Source organism: Oryzias latipes, chromosome 8 (assembly GCF_053564925.1).
Source record: "Oryzias latipes strain Hd-rR chromosome 8, Olatipes_Hd-rR_3.1".
In the NCBI taxonomy this organism is placed as follows: Eukaryota; Metazoa; Chordata; class Actinopteri; order Beloniformes; family Adrianichthyidae; genus Oryzias; species Oryzias latipes.
This window is the reverse complement of record NC_136244.1, coordinates 23167252-23185118: the sequence shown is the minus strand read 5'-3', so window position 1 is coordinate 23185118 and position 17867 is coordinate 23167252. Positions and strand designations below refer to the sequence as shown.

General features: G+C 41.3%; 2 protein-coding genes across 3 annotated transcripts in view; one reads left to right on the top strand and one right to left on the bottom strand.

Annotated features, from left to right (window-relative positions):
• On the bottom strand, positions 1–7467 carry znf281a (zinc finger protein 281a). The gene is made up of 7 exons (XM_011477889.4): positions 7322–7467; positions 4488–4956; positions 2970–3071; positions 2584–2695; positions 1951–2034; positions 1751–1869; positions 1–1664 (listed from the first exon to the last, which is right to left on the bottom strand). Exons 2-7 carry the CDS (start codon positions 4905–4907, stop codon positions 168–170), a joined length of 2334 nt encoding a protein of 777 aa, XP_011476191.1. The 5' UTR covers positions 4908–4956; positions 7322–7467; the 3' UTR covers positions 1–167.
• Positions 7468–16044: 8577 nt separating this feature from the next.
• LOC144994324 (G protein-activated inward rectifier potassium channel 1-like) overlaps positions 16045–17867 on the top strand; it is a 64551-nt gene continuing 62728 nt past the window's right edge. Inside the window, exons 1-2 of one of the 2 annotated variants that reach the window (XM_078951832.1) lie at positions 16127–16329; positions 16423–17100. In XM_078951832.1, coding sequence (XP_078807958.1) covers positions 16435–17100 — 666 coding nt within the window. In that variant the 5' untranslated portion in view covers positions 16127–16329; positions 16423–16434. Of the gene's footprint in view, positions 17101–17867 lie in introns of both variants that reach the window. The other variant, XM_078951831.1, reaches the window with a different exon arrangement.

Below are 17867 nucleotides of genomic sequence, written 5' to 3'. Positions count from 1 at the left end.
GTAAAACACTTAAAAATGTCTTTTGAAACTATTGCATCAGCAGGAGGCCCTGCAGGGAGAGGAGTGGGCAGACGAACTCAGCATCGGTACAATGAAAACAAAAATAAAACACCTAAAAAATAACAAAAGAGGTTTAAACACCAGAGCATCGTCTCCCTGTGAAACGCTCATCTGTAGCTTTGGCTTGTTGGTGTTGAGGAACCTGTACTCACTGGCTCATTGACATCAGACAACAAACTACTATACCCTGAGAATTCAGACACAGGCGTCCGTATCCTGTGATCCACGTCGCCGCTGGAGTCAGTGCCGAAGGACAAACTGTGGCCGTTGGACTTGAACTGGGAGCCGAAGGCCTGAGCAAAGTTCTCGATCTGGTAGGAAGTCTTGGAGGAGTCCAGAGAGGTCAGATCCTGGGAGGAGACCAGTGTGTAAACGGCCGGAGAGCCGCTTTTGAGCGGCGGCTGGTCCTTCCGGCCGCTCAGCTCAGACGGGCTGATTTGGTAGGATGATGGGGGGGTGGAGGCCTGATGCTTCTCCATCTGTTCGGTGAGCTCCTGAGAAGGGGTGAGCTGCTGGTGCGTGGGGGCCTCCAGGCTGAGGTGGAAGCAGTGCTGCGGCGAGGAGCCCGTCAGCATGGCAAAGTGAGACTTTGGCACAGAAGAGGGCAACGAAGGAGAGGCCACGGCCGGGCCAAACCCACACTCCAGCGGGGACAGCGTGTAGATGCTCTTGTCTGCAAACAAGGGGTTTCCGGGATGGGAGCTGGTGAAGGGGCCAGACGGAGGAGGCCCGGGGCCCATGGAAAAGCTGTGGCTGGTACGCTCCAGCGCCTGCAGCAGGAAGCGCGAGTATTCGTTCATCATCACAGACTTGTCCGACGTGCTGATGTCGGGGCTGCTGGCTGCGGTGGGGGCCAGCTCCACGTGCTGGTCGCTGAGGTCGAAGTGCATGTCGGCGTGCCCGCCCCCGGGTTTCTGGCTGTAGTGGTCCAGGAGGCTTTGAAGGACCTCGTCGGGGATCCCCGACTTATCCAGGCTCAAAGGAGCGTCGCTCTCCAGCACGTTGGAAAGCCCCCCCTGGGTGACAGACGGCTGGGAAGACAAGTGAATGTCATACTCGCTGCTCTGGTGCCCTGCTGCGTTTGCTGCCTGAAGGTAGCGCCTCTTCTTCAGAAACTGCATGGCGTCGTCGTAGTTGCTGCTGGTGGACTCCACCTTCGCTTCATTTCCCTGCAGGAGGCCGAGGTCCCCCATAACCCCATCCTGCTCTAGAGACCCGGCTTTGGCCTGCTGAGTGGCCGCTTTACCCGGCCCTTTTCGGCTGGCCTTCTTTGGAGCTCGGCCCTGCTGTGAGCTCGGCCCCGGCTCTGTGGAGGAGGACACCGCCTGATCCTCGCCTGAGTACTCATGGACGCCATAGCCGCCAGACACACTCCCGTGCATCTGCAACTCCCTTCCATCTCCCTTCTTCTTCTTGCGCTCCTCTCCCTCTCCAGAATTCCTGGACCTTCCCTTCTTCCTGCCAGCATTTCCCTGAGTGATCCCATAGCTGCCCTGCCCCACATTCATACAATCCAGATCCATCATCCCGGGTTCCAGCCCCTTCCTCACGCCATCCCCACAGGTTCGTTTGTGCTTAAGAAGTCGATCTGTCCTGGAAAAATACTGGATAGAAGAAAAAGAACAGACGGCGTTAGTCCTTTCAGCGACCGCTTTGAAACCCCAGCGACGTCGGGTTGGTGCGCTCAGACCTGCTGGCAGCTCTCGCATCGGTACGGCTTTTCTCCGCTGTGCGTCCTCTTGTGCCTCTCCATGTGGTACTTCTGGATGAAGCGCATGTTGCACTGGTCACAGCTGAATGGCTTCTCTCCTGTTGCACAAGAAGAACAGGACTTGAGGTTAATCACCTTCTGAGGGGCAGGTTACGTGGGGGGGGGGGGGGGTTGCTCACCGCTGTGGATTTTCTCGTGCCGCTGAAGAAGGTACTTCTGGATGAAACTCATGTTGCACTGACTGCATCTGAAAGGTCTTTCACCTGAAATAACAGCACATTTGGGTCAAACCGCGAGCATTAGAAGCCATTTCATGCAGGGGGGCGAGTCAGTTGTATTTTAATCGCCTTTTTTGTTTCCAACTGGATTTAAATGTTCTCATTTAGATTGTCTTTTAGCCAAAATTAGTCAGAAAGTCAGAAAAGAGGACCAAACTAAACTCATCAGGCTTTCATTTTGTGGATCATTAAACAGTTTGTTCAAACAGATTCAGCGTCTCTGCTGAGGAAGAGAATAAATGCTGACTAAACAATCATTTCTGCAGGCCAGAGGTGGGAGATTTAAATGAAAACGGTTCCTCCCAGCATAAATGTTCACGAGAAACTCAGCACACAAAGAACTAATAATTGTTCAGATAGGGACAGCAGGGAGACTCTCCTCTGGTAAAACACTTCTAAGGAACGTCTTAGTTGCCTTTTCAGTCGATATTTATTTGTATTATAGTTATTTTAGTGACCGATGGGGTTGAGTTTGGATTTGACAAACTGAAGGCGCAGCAGCTGTTCTACATTTCAGCAGTGGAGCTTCCATACCTGTGTGAATGAGCACGTGTCTGCGCAGGTGATAGGAGCTTCTGAAGGCGGCTGCGCAGTGTTCGCAGATGTGAGGCTTGCTCCCTGGAGACAGGCTGCCCCCATCTCTCTCCTGCATCACAAAGAGGGAACTTCCTGGTTTTACTTGGTTTTTGTTTGTTTACAAAGCAAAAAGCTTCCAGGAAGCAAAATATCATTTCAAACATATTTATCAGGAATGATGAATAAAATGAAGATGGCATATGTTAATTTAAAACAACTATATTTGCAGACAGTAGAATTCACATAAAGTGTTGATTTTTAATGAATATTTATTTTAAGTGTACTTTTCCACAGCCTTGTTATGCTAAACCAAACATTGATGAACACATAAACACTCTACAAACCTTTGCATCACCTCGCCTCTTCCTCGGTTTACCCTCCTGTCCATCACCGTTTGACCTCCGACCTTTTCTCCCAGTGGCCTCCTTTTCTAACTGACTCGGCAGCTGCGAAGACGACAAAGGGACGGGCCGAGGGCCGTGAGAGTGAGCGCGACATGGAAATCGCTTGAATGAAGGTTTAACGCTGCCCAGACTCCAGCCATCATGGAAACAAGTCTGTGTTTGTTGCTCGTGCAAACAAACACAACGCACAAACGTCGCCGTGAAAGATGTGGTTTGTGAGAGCGGCAGAACAAAGCATCGCGTTTTGGTTCCCTTTATGGAAACGAAGACGCTTTTGCAACTTGAATCAAATGTTTACTCGACTTAAAACTAACCACATGCTGAAAGCAACGATTTTGAAACAAACTCTTGAACCCAGAAAGGATTCAAACAAGCCGCCCTTTCTTCTTGTTGTCCCACTCTGTCATGATTTTTGGCGCACCTGCTCTTTTGAAATCCACTCATGTTTGGAGTAAAAACAGGGAAGAGTCTGGCCCCCAAAACAAACCAAAAAAAGAAATCCAACTTTGCCTTCAATTATTTGGCTTGATGGAGTGCAGAACTCTTCTGACACACATGTCGGTCTTTATGGGACGAGCTGAAAGGGTCAAGAAAATGAAATTGTCCTTGACCACACAGCTTATTTAACAAAAAAAAGAAAAGCATCTAAATGAAGACAATGAGTAAATCTGCTCAATATTCAGGCTTTGGTGACCCCTGAAGGCGGGGCATTGTTAGCAGGGTGTGGAAGTGTGTATTTCTATTTGGGGGAGAACAAAAGGCGTCTGAAATGAAGTGCAAGCTCAAACAAGACAGCTGTGTCTGCCGTCTTTCACGCCGAGGCTGCATGACCACAACCTTCTGTGCAGAAAGAGAAACCCCTTTGCATCCCAAGTTATCGGGACATGTGTGTCGCTTTGAAACGTTTCAAATCGAGCTTCTGTGCGGCAGCGCCAGGATTCGCCGCGGCGCTAACTTCCTGCATTTCTGCAGTGCAGGGAGCTGTGGTTTCGCTCTGATCACGGTTCTTTGTCCTCTCCTGCTCACGGCAGCATTCTCAATGCTGACCGTTACAGGGGTGAAGGCGGCGTTTGGAGAAACGTTCAAAATGCTGCTGTTCACACAACACCGAGCTGATGAAAGCTCGCTCCTGCTTTGACTTCTTGCACATGTGGACATTTTTTATTTTTGTGTGTGTGTGTGTGTGTGTGTGTGTGTTTGCCCCCCTGTTGTCAAACTAAACTTTAATGCTGATTTTATTTCAATCAGAAATCAATTAGTGAGTCTTTCTGTTGTAAGTCGGGGTTTTGGTCAATGAAGAACCAAAACAACTAGATTTAAGTAGAAACCAGCTTCAACCAGGCAATTTTTGTTTTTAACCACAATAAAAGGACGTTCTATTACTTACATTACATGAAATCTGCTGAGTGTAGCATACGCTGATAAATAAAAGCCAATAAAGGCCTTATTGTTACAAACCATCTCTCTGATGTCGTCTCGTAAACTCCCCATGTTCAGGTCGTGAACCAGCAGGTTCTGGTTGCTGCTGATGGTCTCCCCCAGCAGCCCCGTGCTCTTTCCCAGGCCTCCGGGGTACAGGGGCAGGCGGTAATCGTGCTCGGACTGCTTCTCCTGCTTGATGCCCAAAGCGTGCACATAGTCTCCGACCCCCAGGTTGGCCCGCTGGGTGACAACGCTGCAGTCCGGAGAGTCGCGCTCTTTCTTGAAGACCATCTCTTGAGGTGGAAGGTCCTGCATGACCGTATGGGCCGCCAGGCGGGTGAAGCTGGTCACTGGAGGGAGGTGACTGAACATGATCATGCCCGCTCCAAAGTTGGAGTCCATGCTCCCGTTTGAGCGCAGGAACTCATTCCCGAGCTTGTCTTGAATGATGCTCATGGTGAGGGAGGACAAGCTTGAAAACTACGGGGTGGAAAACTGTGTCATCCTGCGAGGAAAACAACCAGAGTTTAGGACAGACATGTCAGTGTGTGAAGACACAAACAAATAACAGTTATGAGCCACAGAAGCTCTGCGTTCAGGAATCAGTGTCACAGCCTCTGATCTCACAAACAGGCGCTTAGTCGGATTAAACGGGTGGTTTGTGGGTCAACAAAAGGCTGCGGTCTGGAAAATGTGGAAACAAGGTGGACAGAAGTTCTCAGTTCTCTCTGGTTGATTACAGTGCGTATGCCTGATACTGCGGGGTCTGAAAGGTCACAGCTGCTGTAGCTCCAGACACAACAAGAGATGAGGAATGGCAGGATTGAAGCTGTGCCTTAATCTTTTCAATGGGTCTGTCTGACCCCATCATCCTATTTGTAGGAGCTTATCTGTCAATGAGAGTGCTCACAGGCCATGTTTGTGGAGCAAAACACATCACACGTTTGATTTATGGTGGCTCAGAATTTGCAGTTTGACAACAAACACTCTTCAAATTGATCATATTTTTAAGCGTTTTCAGGGGGTGGGGGGTGGGTGGAGATAATAAAAATTTATAATTAGTCGTTAGATTTTTCTTAATATTTCAATGAGCATTGCTGCAGAAAGCTGGCACTTTTTCATAAATTGGTGTTTTTTTTTAAAACATTTACTGAAAATAAGAACATCAACAGCTACAAAGATCAGATCTCCTCAAAAACTGTGTTCATCACATCATCACACTGTCGAATTTCAACTATTTTGATTGGTTTGCTCTTACATATTTTTACTTTTTGTCACGAGATCCAAGTTCTTTTTTACATTGTCTCTTGTATAAAATAAACTCCTTTTTACTCATCAAATGACATTTACTTTTAAGGCATTTAAAGGAATTCATAATCTCCTTTAGACTAAATAAAAATACAATCCAAATCACTGTTACACCTTGTTATTTTTTTAAAGATAACAAAAACAAGGAAAGGAGTTTATTCAAAATTTAAAGTGTCTAAATATAAACTGCTGGTGGTGCCGGTCCACACTTTCATGTCATTACATAAAAAAATAAATAAAATAAAATTAAAAAAAAAAAAATCGATGGATGAGGAAGTCCTTAAAACTATCGTTTGCTTCAACCTGGAACTGTGGGAATCACCGCTGGAGCGTCTTTGGACGCCTCAGTTGGACGCATCTTTAAGCGCCTCATCACAACCATTTTAGCCCAATCAGGAGGCTGCGAAGCTGACTTTTTTTTTTTTAATCACAAAAAAAAACAAAAAAACAAAGAAATGTTTTAGCAGGAAAAAATACAATCTGCTTCTGGACCAAACACGTTTCAAAAGATGAACATGTTAAAAACAAACCAACTAGTCAGGCTCTGAAAAAATAGATATTCCCAAAGGAGGAGCGGAAAATTACAGATGTCTATCATGCATTCATCTGAAAACAGACCTGCTATCTTCTAAAAAATAGTTTAAAATAAAAACGAATTCATTTTACATTTTTAATCCAGGGTGAATTTAGTGCTTTTTTTTATTATTATCATCATTTATAATAAAGCAAAGTTATAATGTCCACAATAGGAAAACATTCATCTGAGTCTGAAGCTAAATACCTTTATATGAAGGTAGCCGAAGTTTGCTATTAATATTAAAAAATAAAATACAATAAAAAAGGCTCCTGCAGCTGCAGGTTAAATGGGAATCAATTAAAAGGATTAAATTGTAACTTTAGCTTTTATGGGACGTTTAAAGCTGATTTAATGAGTGCTCCCTTTTATTTTTCATTTAAAAACGATCAGCATCTTTCGTTGTGAAATTAGCAAAGCAGCTAAGCAGCTGCTAATCTCTGTGTCTGTGGGGCCCTGCTCCTTTTGTGATGCGGATCAGGCAATCATTCATAAAAAACACGCAATAAACATTAACGCAGTGCATCCAAAAAACTAAAAATAATGATAAAAAAACAAAACATCTAAAATTATTCAAACGTAAAAAAGACTGTTTTTTTAGACCGATGACGAGCTTTGCGCTAATTTAGTGAAATAATCCGAATTTGATGCCTATTTTTCACAAGACAGAAATCCATACACAAAACAGCTTTAAAGTGAAATAAACTCTATTTTGCTTCGCTTTTTGTAATCTCTGTTTGTTGGGTTTTCTGCAGAGTTAGAGAAAACGTGATGCGGAGGCACACGGACGTGACCCACAACAACAAACGGCCCACACAACTCCAACGAACAATGATGCTGCTCCGGCTAGCCCAGACTGCTAGCTTAGCAGCTAGCTAGCGGCACCGCCGCGTCAATCACCGAGCTTTGTTGTCGGTCCTGAAGCGGGACTTTCACCGCAGCAGCCCGCGTTTCTGGACCACACATTCATGCAACGCACTGCTCTTACCGGTGCAGGAGCATGACCCGCAGAGCCAGCTCTCCTGGTTTTCCTCAGCACTTTTATCAAATCTAGAGCCAAAACATTGTTCTCCCGCAGCAGCTGGGTCCTTCCATCTTGCCTGGCGCAGAGCATTCTGGGTACAGCAGGCGGACGGACGCGTCCTGAGCGGAGCCAATAACAAAAACCCAAAGCCGAACCGTCTGAGGCGGGGAAGAGAACCTGAAATATATACGCTACTGGAAGAAGAAAAAGTATTCCACCAAAGATGTACTCGAGTACAGAAGCTAACTGGCAAGAAAAATACTCAAAAAACATCTTTCATCTAATTCTAAAAGCCAACTAATGTTTTACATTGATGAAGAAATGAGACACATAATGATAGCTGAAATGAGTTCTTAGTGATGGGCTTTAAGGAATTACATTTTTTCAATATTTAGGCTACTAAAAGACCCACTCCGATGAAAAACCAAATTTTTTAGTGTTTATACCATGTTTCTAGTGGTATTTTCTCATGACATACTGTATATAATGAAAACTAGGCTTACAATTCCCTGAGTATTTATTAATTCAAATCGTTGTGAATCAGGAGCAGACGAAAACATGCATATGGTAAAAGATTGTAGGTGTGACGTAGAAGCTACTACGGCAAGCCACAAGCTCCCTGCTCCGCTCCATTCTGATGCATCCATTTGTAGACGATACACACATCCAAGAACATCTTTGTTTTTGTCCAAACTGGCATCTTGCTCAAAACTACATGGCTGGACAGCTTCAATGTTGCCCACCATTTTTGCTGCACTTCTAATCTTAGGCTGCGGATGTGAGGGGCTGTGACGTAGCGGGAGAGCGGGTAAACAGAAGCTATGTCCAAATTCCTCCACTACTCACTACATGGTGCATTTTATAGTGCATTTTCCATTTTGTAGTGCTGTCCAAATCTACAGCTCCTAAATCGAGAGCCCTAGAAATTTCCCAGAAGTCTCTGTGGAGAACCAGTGTGCATTGATGCTCACTGGATTGGAGAATATAGACCACAATGCACAGCCGGATAAATGATGGAAAGCGGGCGGGCTCACTCCATGCCAACAGAACTCAGAGGCGTGATGCTGATGAAGTTCTGCTGATCTATAAAACAACTTTTTTTTTTTATTTTGGCTAAAAACGGGCTAATCAGAATTAAAAGACCCCTGGAAATGCTTTGAAAGCAGATCAAAAGATGATCAGAGGGGGACGACTTTAGGTACATTTTTGTTTTAAAAAGTACTCCTAAAAGTTGTTTTGCAGCCCTAGACTTATATCTTATGAAAGAATAGGTTACATTTAGTACAATTCATCCAGTAACTTTTTTCTACTGTGCTGTTTGAACCATTTATTCAGGAGATGCATGATAGTACATGCCGTTTTTGTCAGACAATTGTATAAAACTGACAAATTATCAGTTTTCCTAACAAACTTACTAAAGCAGCAATGATGGAGTTAAATAACATTTACCAATAAAAATTAATTAGCAAAAACCATTTATTCACTGTTTATCTAACTCAGTTTCTTAGTTTAACACAATCATCAATGTATTGTACGTCTAAAAATGTAGCATTATGCCGTTTTCCTAGAAAAAACTACAAATAAGTGGAAATAGTACATGATAATTTTAGTTTTAGTCAAATATCCATCCACAACAGAATAATAAGAACACAAATACATCTTTTAACTTATTCATAATTTTAAACTACCAAACACAAATGTTCAAACTGGAGTTTCATAGTTTATTTCACCAGTTACGTTTTTACTCCCATTTAAATATTAGTTTCAATTATGAACTTTTACTTTTACTAAGGTAATGTTACTTCTAATTAAAGCTACTCTTACGGGAGTACAACATGTTGGGTGCACATTCGTGTCACTGATCGTTTAGTGACACTGCAGGCTAATGAAGAAGGTGAGAAAGGAATCTAGATGGGTCTACAGCGAAGCTGTTTCATAAAACATTTCCTGAAGATTGTCAAGTATAAACAAATTAAATTAAATGAAAATGTAACAATTATTTCCCTGTTTTTCCATGACTGAAATTTGATCTCAAAGGAATAAATACACAAAGAAGCAGGACAAAGGAAGTATTAAAAATAATGGAATCTAAACTTTGCAATTCATTTATTCAAGTAAAAGGAAGTGATGAAAAGGTGGAAAAACTTCAGAAAGAATAAAAAAAACATATCAACTGTGATGAGTTTTTCCTTTTTCATATCTAATATGTTGAGGTATTCAGGTATTTCTAAAACTTTGTTAAAAAAAGTATGCACTTTGATTATTTTTGTAAATGATTTCTCTTATATCGTGTCATATATAATAAGACAGTGGTATTATGATAAAAAACACCTGGAAAAATGCACAGTCTAGTGATAACTTGCCAAAAAAGGAATTTTAGACTCCCGATGATCTCTGGTCAAAGAACAAATCGTTCAGAATCAATTCAAGAAGGAAAATCAAGGTAAAATGTTGCCTTAATATTTTTTCTTATTCTTCAGGAAGATTCTTTTTCCAAACTTTTTTTATACTCATTAATGCATTACTTGAAACTCAATTTTTCTACTCATAAAACGCCTTTTTATTACTGAAGTATAATCAAAAACCTGATCCTGATCCAATCTCATCACTAGATGGCAGTGTTGTTCAGATTTCACACGCAGCCGGAGGTTTTACTCTTAGTAGAAATTAAAACTCATGAGATTCCTCTTCCCCTCCTCTTCGTTAACAATAAACATATTAAGTTATACCTAGACAATAAATAGCATTTAGTAACATCTGATTTTCCGCTCCAAAACACATTTAGGCTTCAATAAAGGAGCACATTGTCCATTATTGCTGAAAGCTTAAAATACATGCCAGAAATGCCTAAATAAAATCATAAATTCTTGAAAACAGTTAACTGGGATCTAAAATATGCTGAAAATACAGATTTATGGAACAAAAAGAAAGAAAAAGACTACCATCATATAATTTGTAATACAATTCCATCATACATTTACAGTAGGCATGCCTTACTGCTATTAATGTTTAAATTGTTAAAGAAAAAGTCAAAATAAACTGATTATGCCTTTTGTGATCGTAAATCAGTTTAACTGCATAAAACATTTTTAAAAATTGGTAGATGATCTGGAAAATTCACAAGACCTAAACTTTGAGTTACAGAAACATGTTTGGAGAAACGCCTGCAGAACAGTTTAAAGGTCGAATAATCTTTCCAGCCAAAGTACATAAAAGTTAAACTTTCAACTGGCAAAACGTTTTTTGTGGAAAATTACACTGAACTGAACATAATTATTCCATTTTAATCCCTCATTAAAAATAATTTAGGCATTATTTAGGGCATTTAAATATGCAGAATGGTTTGAAAGCAAGAAAGTAATTTTGTCCTGTGGCAGTCCTGGACTACAAGGTCTCAATTCTTTTTTCTTAAAGGGCAAAAAAACTCTCAAAAACTCAACAAAATTTGCACACATAACTGATTAAAAGGAATTTTAATCCCTTTTAGTCCCAAAAACCAGTGGGACAGATTTTCTTGCTCTCCAAGATCTTGTTGACAGCAGATCGGGGGACATTTGTTTGTCTGGATTTTAAGCATTTCTGTCTTTATTTTTGCAAAAGGGAAATCCGGTTCAATTACAAATCTGTTGATGCAAATCTTTACAAGGTTTTTCCTTTGGTTGATGAGAAATACATTTTTGAAAAAACTCACATCAGCATCAAAATGATTTACCAGGGACTAAAACACAAATATTGTGTATGAATTTCAGATTTTGTCAGAAAAAACAGAATAATATGATAACAGAACATTCATTTACTGGAATGTTTGTGCATCTGTTCTGGTTATATGTGAGGAGAAAAGAAAAGACTTAAAAAACAAGCATTAAAGAGACAAAATGCTGATGAATGAGATGGTTGACACGCATTTAACTCTATATCATTGGGAAGATTTCCAACAAGCTCTTTTTGTACTAAATAAACCATAAATAGCTCTTCATATGTGAAATGTGGTCAAAGATGATTTCTAATGATCATGTCTGTTTAGTTTTTACGTAGCTCTGTTGTCTGGACAGATTTAACTGGCTTTCTTTGTAACTAAACACAAACGACGTTCGCATTCTTTATGGTTTTACGTAATGTTGTGTATTCAGTCTGCATAGCCATGACAGAGAAATGCATTATGGATGAAAATGGGAAGTAGGAAGGCATGTTTTCTGTGGACTATAGGCTTTACTGTTTTGGTTTTTACTAAACAAATTCTGACTCCACCATCTGAACTCTGCTGAAGAAATTAGGAAACATTTTTTTAAGTTCATTGCATAGACTTTGAGAGGAGGGACTGGATAATTAATGAGTTTGTTGGATTTAATTTCACCTGAGAATTCCCGGTATTTTCTGAGGACGGATGAATTTCCTGCAGTTTTTAAATACCATCTTAGAAACAGAAACTATCCTTATGCTCATTTGTAACATTAATGGGTCACTTGAACCAGGTCTAGACGCAGGAGCTGCTGATGAAGAAGGGTCTAAGGACAGGAAGGTCCAGTTTAGTTGAGTCTGTTTAGTTTAGTTCAGCCAATATCTATTGAATTCTAAGATTTCATCTTTATGGTATGAAGCCCACTGAGACGACTACTGTTATAATATTGGGCTATATAAATACAATTGAATTGAATAGATAGGCAAAAAGAGGACAACCTACCCGGTCATGTTATATGATCAGTCAGTGTTGACCATAACTAGTGTTTGGAAACATTGATGCGCGGCTCGCCTTTCATTGTTAGGGTCATTAAGGTCAGAGACTGTTTGAGCTGGAGTCCTATCAGCACCACAATAAGTGAATTCAGCAGGTCTGTGCACAAACCACAACTAAGAAAAAAAACAAATATCTTTATGTCTCCTCAGACCCAGATGCTTTTCATCTTGAAGTGCAGCGTGGATTTGATTCTGTTTTCTCCTCCTCTTCAGTCTCACACAATCAATCTGTGCATGGCTGCAAAGGTTCTCTTTTCACTAAAAAGCTCAGAAAATGTCAGATCTGCTTGGTTGGCTGGTTCTGGTTTCTGTGTGGGAAAAGCCTGATGCCTTTCCCCGTAGCAGATGGTGATTCTGGCTGCCTGCAGACTAATCCTCCATTCTTCCAGCCTTGAACCACCTCCTTCTGTGCAGATCCAAGACTCCCGTCAGTTATCAGAAAACTGAGCGATGCAGGATTATAAATAGATTTTAGAGTTTGATGTTATGACAACAGAAGCAAAGCTCCAGCATGAATACGATTAGATGCTCCATATTGATCATTTGGGTGTAGATTCCGCATGCAGATGAAGAGATTGTAGACTTCTGTGCGTCAAAAAGATCTGAGTCATTCCAACTGCAGCTCATTTCAGCAGAATTTGTTTGGTACTTTGTAAGTATGTAATAGATCAAAATGAACTTTATGGCCGCATTCTCTGTTATCTCAGCCTTCAAAACAAATGTTAGATCTGACAGTTACCCTTCCAATTTGTCATCTGCAATCAGTTTTATCACCTGGAGGGTGTCACACGTCAGATTATGATGACCTGTACGGAAGACACAGCTTAACATCTTCATCCATTAGTTATGCAGAAATGCTCTTTTCTTACTTAAGAAACCAGCAAATGAAGCAGCAAAGTGGGATATTTTCTGATAACTTTCTTTAGCTCTGCCTCTATATCAATATAATTAGTGCACAATACTGAAAGCAAATAAGTGAGCTTCCTGAAAAGCTCAATGACTGATTAGGACTAGACTTCTGCTAAAACGGCTCCTTTACCATTTTGTTACACTCCTCTTTTTCCGCAGAACGCACAACAGCAGCCGTCACACAAACATTTCACAGAAACAAAACAAAATAGTATATAAGAGCCTCTTGGAAATGAGATGATGTTTCAAGTTCAACGCAGAGGCATTGGATGAGGCACCAGTGCAGCAGAATCAGTGGGAAATCTTTTCTGAACTATTCTTATTACTACAAACTGCAGAAGACTTTGATGGCTTGGCTGTATTTGAACTGAATCCATCGGTCAGGACAAAGAAAACATCACATTTAATTCACAACAATAACAAAAGGAATATGGTAGATAGATTGAAAAAATTAAAAAAATACCCCTCTGTATTTCCCTTTATAATATATTATGAACATGTGTGCTTTGAAGACTGGAGGTGTGTATGAAGACACGCCTGCGCTGCCACAGTGACACTTGGTATGTGAGCATCTTCTCTTTATTACAAAACACAAAGTTTGCTTTCTAACTCAGTTCAGTGTTGTAATGAAAAACTAAAGCTGCCAAAGGGAAGCAGGCTTATGCAAAAATGCAAAAATGAATAAAGACCACAGGCTTCATTGCAGAGCTGTTGCATCAGTTTGAATCGGTCTAAAATTGAAATTCATGTTTCCCTTCTCATGTTTTCAAACAAGAGCAAAAAGTGCAGGATTTTTGGTTAGACTGCTTATCTGAATTGATGCTCTTTAAACACTGTAAGATATTTTTTTTAATGACAGAAGATTTTATAAATAATGTCTGATTTTGATCAAAAATTGAGGAGTTGGTTATAAAATAGACATTGTTTTGTACAGAAACAGCAGAGAGGATTGAATCAGAACAAGTTCAACATTCAGTATCACACAAATGGAACAGAAACAAACATAAAACTATTCAATAATTTCCAACTAGATTTTGAAAATGTACTATAAGGACCTGTAGAACTCTGGACAGTTTTGTTTACTTTTACAATGTCTACTTTTTTGTTTTTACTTTTCTGTTAAACAAACCAGTGAACCACATTCTCATTTCCAAAATGAGCTCCATGACAGAACCCCTCTACAGACAGGACATATTGATTAATGTATCAAGTCAATCGGATCTTTGTTTTTTTTTTAATAAATAAAGACACTGTTGGTCTTATAGATTATATTTCTTTCATTTCAAAGGTCTAAAACAGGGGTCTGAAACCTTTAACACTAAAAAAGCCATTTGGTTCCATTTCTTACGGACAAAAACCCAACAAGAGTCCACATGCAGTTTAGAAAAATAAACTTTATTTTTGTGGCCATTAAACCATATTGTTTAGTTTTTGTTATTTACAATAACTTTAATATAACAGTTATACCTTCATTTATATAACTTTTGACAGCAACAAGGCTTAAAATAAGAGTTGGTTGGTTATTGCCACCTCATTTTAAATATATCAAATTAAATAACAAAACCTAACCAGCAAACCTCTTGATTCATGTATTGTCCCTCTTTCCCTCTCCCCTCCTGGGGAGTGGGATTGCTTCCAGATTCCAGTGGGCTCATCCGTGCTCCAGTTCCTGACTGTCTACCTCGCCTTTGCTCGCGCTACTACACCTGGCTGTGGATCCTGCCTCCGGCTCGACTCGCGCCTTTGACTGTCCCCACAACCACGGCTGGATGAAGCTCGTCTGCTGGACTTTTATATATGTAGTTGTAGATTTAGATAAGTTAATTCTTCTCTAAGAGTTCTGGTAAATCACCTGTCCGACCTGGGGGAGGATCCCTCCTTCATATGGGCACCCCTGAGGTTTCTTCGTTTTTTCAGGAATCCGTTTTTTTGGGGAGTTTTTCCTTACCGCGAAGGGGGGTCTAAGGGCAGGGATGCCAGTATGGATTAGTCAGTTTGTTAGTTCATTTTAGTATTTTCCTATTGAACTCTTTGTATTCGTGATCATTTTGAGTTCATGTTTTACTTCGAAGCCCATCGAGACGACTGTTGTTGTGATTTTGGGCTATACAAATAAAATTGAATTGAATTGTCTACTCAAATTGTTAGCATTTTTGTTCAAAACCGGAGAGGGACAATGGAAGGATGAAAGAGCTGCATGTGGCTCTGGTACATAAGGTTGCAGAAAAATACTAATTCTGTTTTATTTTGACCCGTAAAGCTTTTGGATTGTTTGTTGATTTAAATCTAATGACATCTTAAAGTCTTTTGGGTTCAGTATAGAAATACTATCAGTCCAGGAATCTTATAGTGTGGCTGTAAGTGGACATAATCAATAACAAGTCTCACTTGCAGCGCCTTTTTTTTTTTTTTTTACTTGAAGTTTGATTAAAAGAAGGCAAAACCACAGCGACTCCTCTTTCTGTGGATGCTGACAGAGACAACAGTAGCCCAGGAAATCCTCTGTTAGATCTTCAACGTCTAAATCAATGCAAGAGCTCAGCAGGAAAGGCAAGAGTTGCTGATTTAAAGTTAGAAACAAGGACAAAAACGCTTTCAGGGAGAATTGAAATTAAATCTATTGAAAGCAACAGTGCAGAAAATTAAACTTTAGATAAAAATTAAACAGGAGCTGGACGCTTGTTCTTTACCTAAAAAATGCTTTAGTTTACAGTTTTGCACAAAAAAATAAAAGTCATAAAATCCCAAGATGCGCTTTTCAGATCGTTATCCAAAAACATCAAGGCGCAAATCGGATCTTCCTCCAGTAGGTGGAGCTGTTTTAACGACTTTCTGGGTTGCCCAACGCGCAGGAGGATCAGCCACACAGTAACAAAAGAGGGATTCTGATTTGATAAAGATTTTGAGAATAAATAGGCAAAATATGTTTTTAGTTCGATCTGTCGAATCTAACACTCATCTCTTCCTCTCTCTTAGTCTGTTCTTGTGTAACTCTCTCCTCCTCTCTCCCTGCCCTCCTCTCTTTCTCTCCACATCTCCTCCTCATACTTCCCTCTTCACCCTTAACAGCCCAGCAGAAGTGCGCTCCTCCTGCGCTCTTACGCTCCACTGGAGAACACCGCGCCAGTCAGACAGAGTTGAGTCATCAGAGCGCACAGCGACAGTCAGGGATCCTCTGCTGTCTGGAAAGATATCTGAAGGAACAGAAAAGCTTTTGGAAATTAAAATTAGAAATAAAAACTATGCACTAAAAGCATAAAAACGGAACAACTGCAAAGAACTGAGGCTGTGCGCGCGGAGGTGACCATGGCGCATTTTACGCACTGCAGGTAACCAGCGTTTTAGGATATTAAACAAACAAACAACAACAACAACAACAACAACAAAGCATGGATTAAACTGCCCGTTTTCCCAACTACCAGAGAAGAGTTGAAATGGCAGCCCTTCGCAGAAAATTTGGAGAGGATTACCAAGTGGTCAACACAAACCAGGCATCCACTTTTCCCGCTCAGGTCAAGAAGAAACGGCAGCGCTTCGTGGACAAGAACGGCCGCTGTAACGTTCAGCACGGAAACCTGGGAGGGGAGACCAGCAGGTACCTGTCTGACCTCTTCACCACTTTGGTGGACCTGAAGTGGCGATGGAATCTACTCATCTTCATCCTCACTTACACCATCGCGTGGCTGGTTATGGCGTCGATGTGGTGGACCATTGCTTATATTCGTGGAGATTTAAATCACGGCCACGACTCGTCCTACACCCCCTGCGTGGCCAATGTTTACAACTTCCCTTCAGCTTTTCTTTTCTTCATTGAGACTGAAGCCACGATCGGTTACGGCTACAGGTACATCACAGAGAAATGTCCGGAGGGCATCATCCTCTTCTTGTTCCAGTCGCTGCTGGGCTCCATAGTAGACGCCTTCCTCATCGGCTGCATGTTCATTAAAATGTCCCAACCCAAGAAGCGCGCGGAGACGCTCATGTTCAGTCAGGACGCGGTGATTTCCCAGAGAGACGGAAAGCTGTGCCTCATGTTCCGCGTGGGCAACCTGCGCAACAGCCACATGGTGTCCGCGCAGATAAGGTGCAAACTCATCAAGGTAAGAGAGAAAAGACAGAGGAGTGGAAGCAAAGTCTGCACGTGGAGTCTGTGGTCGAATTTTTCATTCAACTGAACTAAAACTGAATTTTGGTGTCAACAATATAACAAATATGCTTATGCAGGGAAATAAACAACCACTTCTTTAGCCTTGAGTGACAGATCTGTCTGTGGTTTCCTCCTCACTTTCCACTCAGAAACAGTTGCAAACTTGATGGCAAAGGTTAAAATTCAAATGTTTCATTGTAAACAAGACATGCCAATTGTGCCTCGTTTAACAAAGCAGGCTTAGGGGTGGCATTACCATAATCCCCAGCTGCAGGATGTTTAGGCAGAGTGGCAGCTGGGTAGGAGCACCTCAAAGCGCAGAGATAAGGAAGAAAAAAGGCTGCTGTGAGTTTCTGTTGGGAGCGCTGCAGCTTGGATGGCAGAGCCAGTGTCCGGCACCAGCTCCTCCTCTGCTGGTGACAGATAGGGTTGTATCAGTAAGTGGATGTGACAAAGAGAGATGCAAGCCTTTAGGGGGAAACTTAATCTCAGTGAGTCACAAATGAGGGGGTCAAACAAGGAGACAGAGAGGAAAGATATAAAAGGCCATCCGTGACCTAAACCCTTTCTTTTAATTAGAAAATGAAAAAAAAATTAATTTGAAGTAAAAATAAAATCATTTTCTTAAGGTAAGTCTAATAGCATCTCTTTTGTTGGACCATTAGATTTTTTAAATAATCGGTCGCATAAAAGATTAAAATTTTAACCTTCCAATTTTTG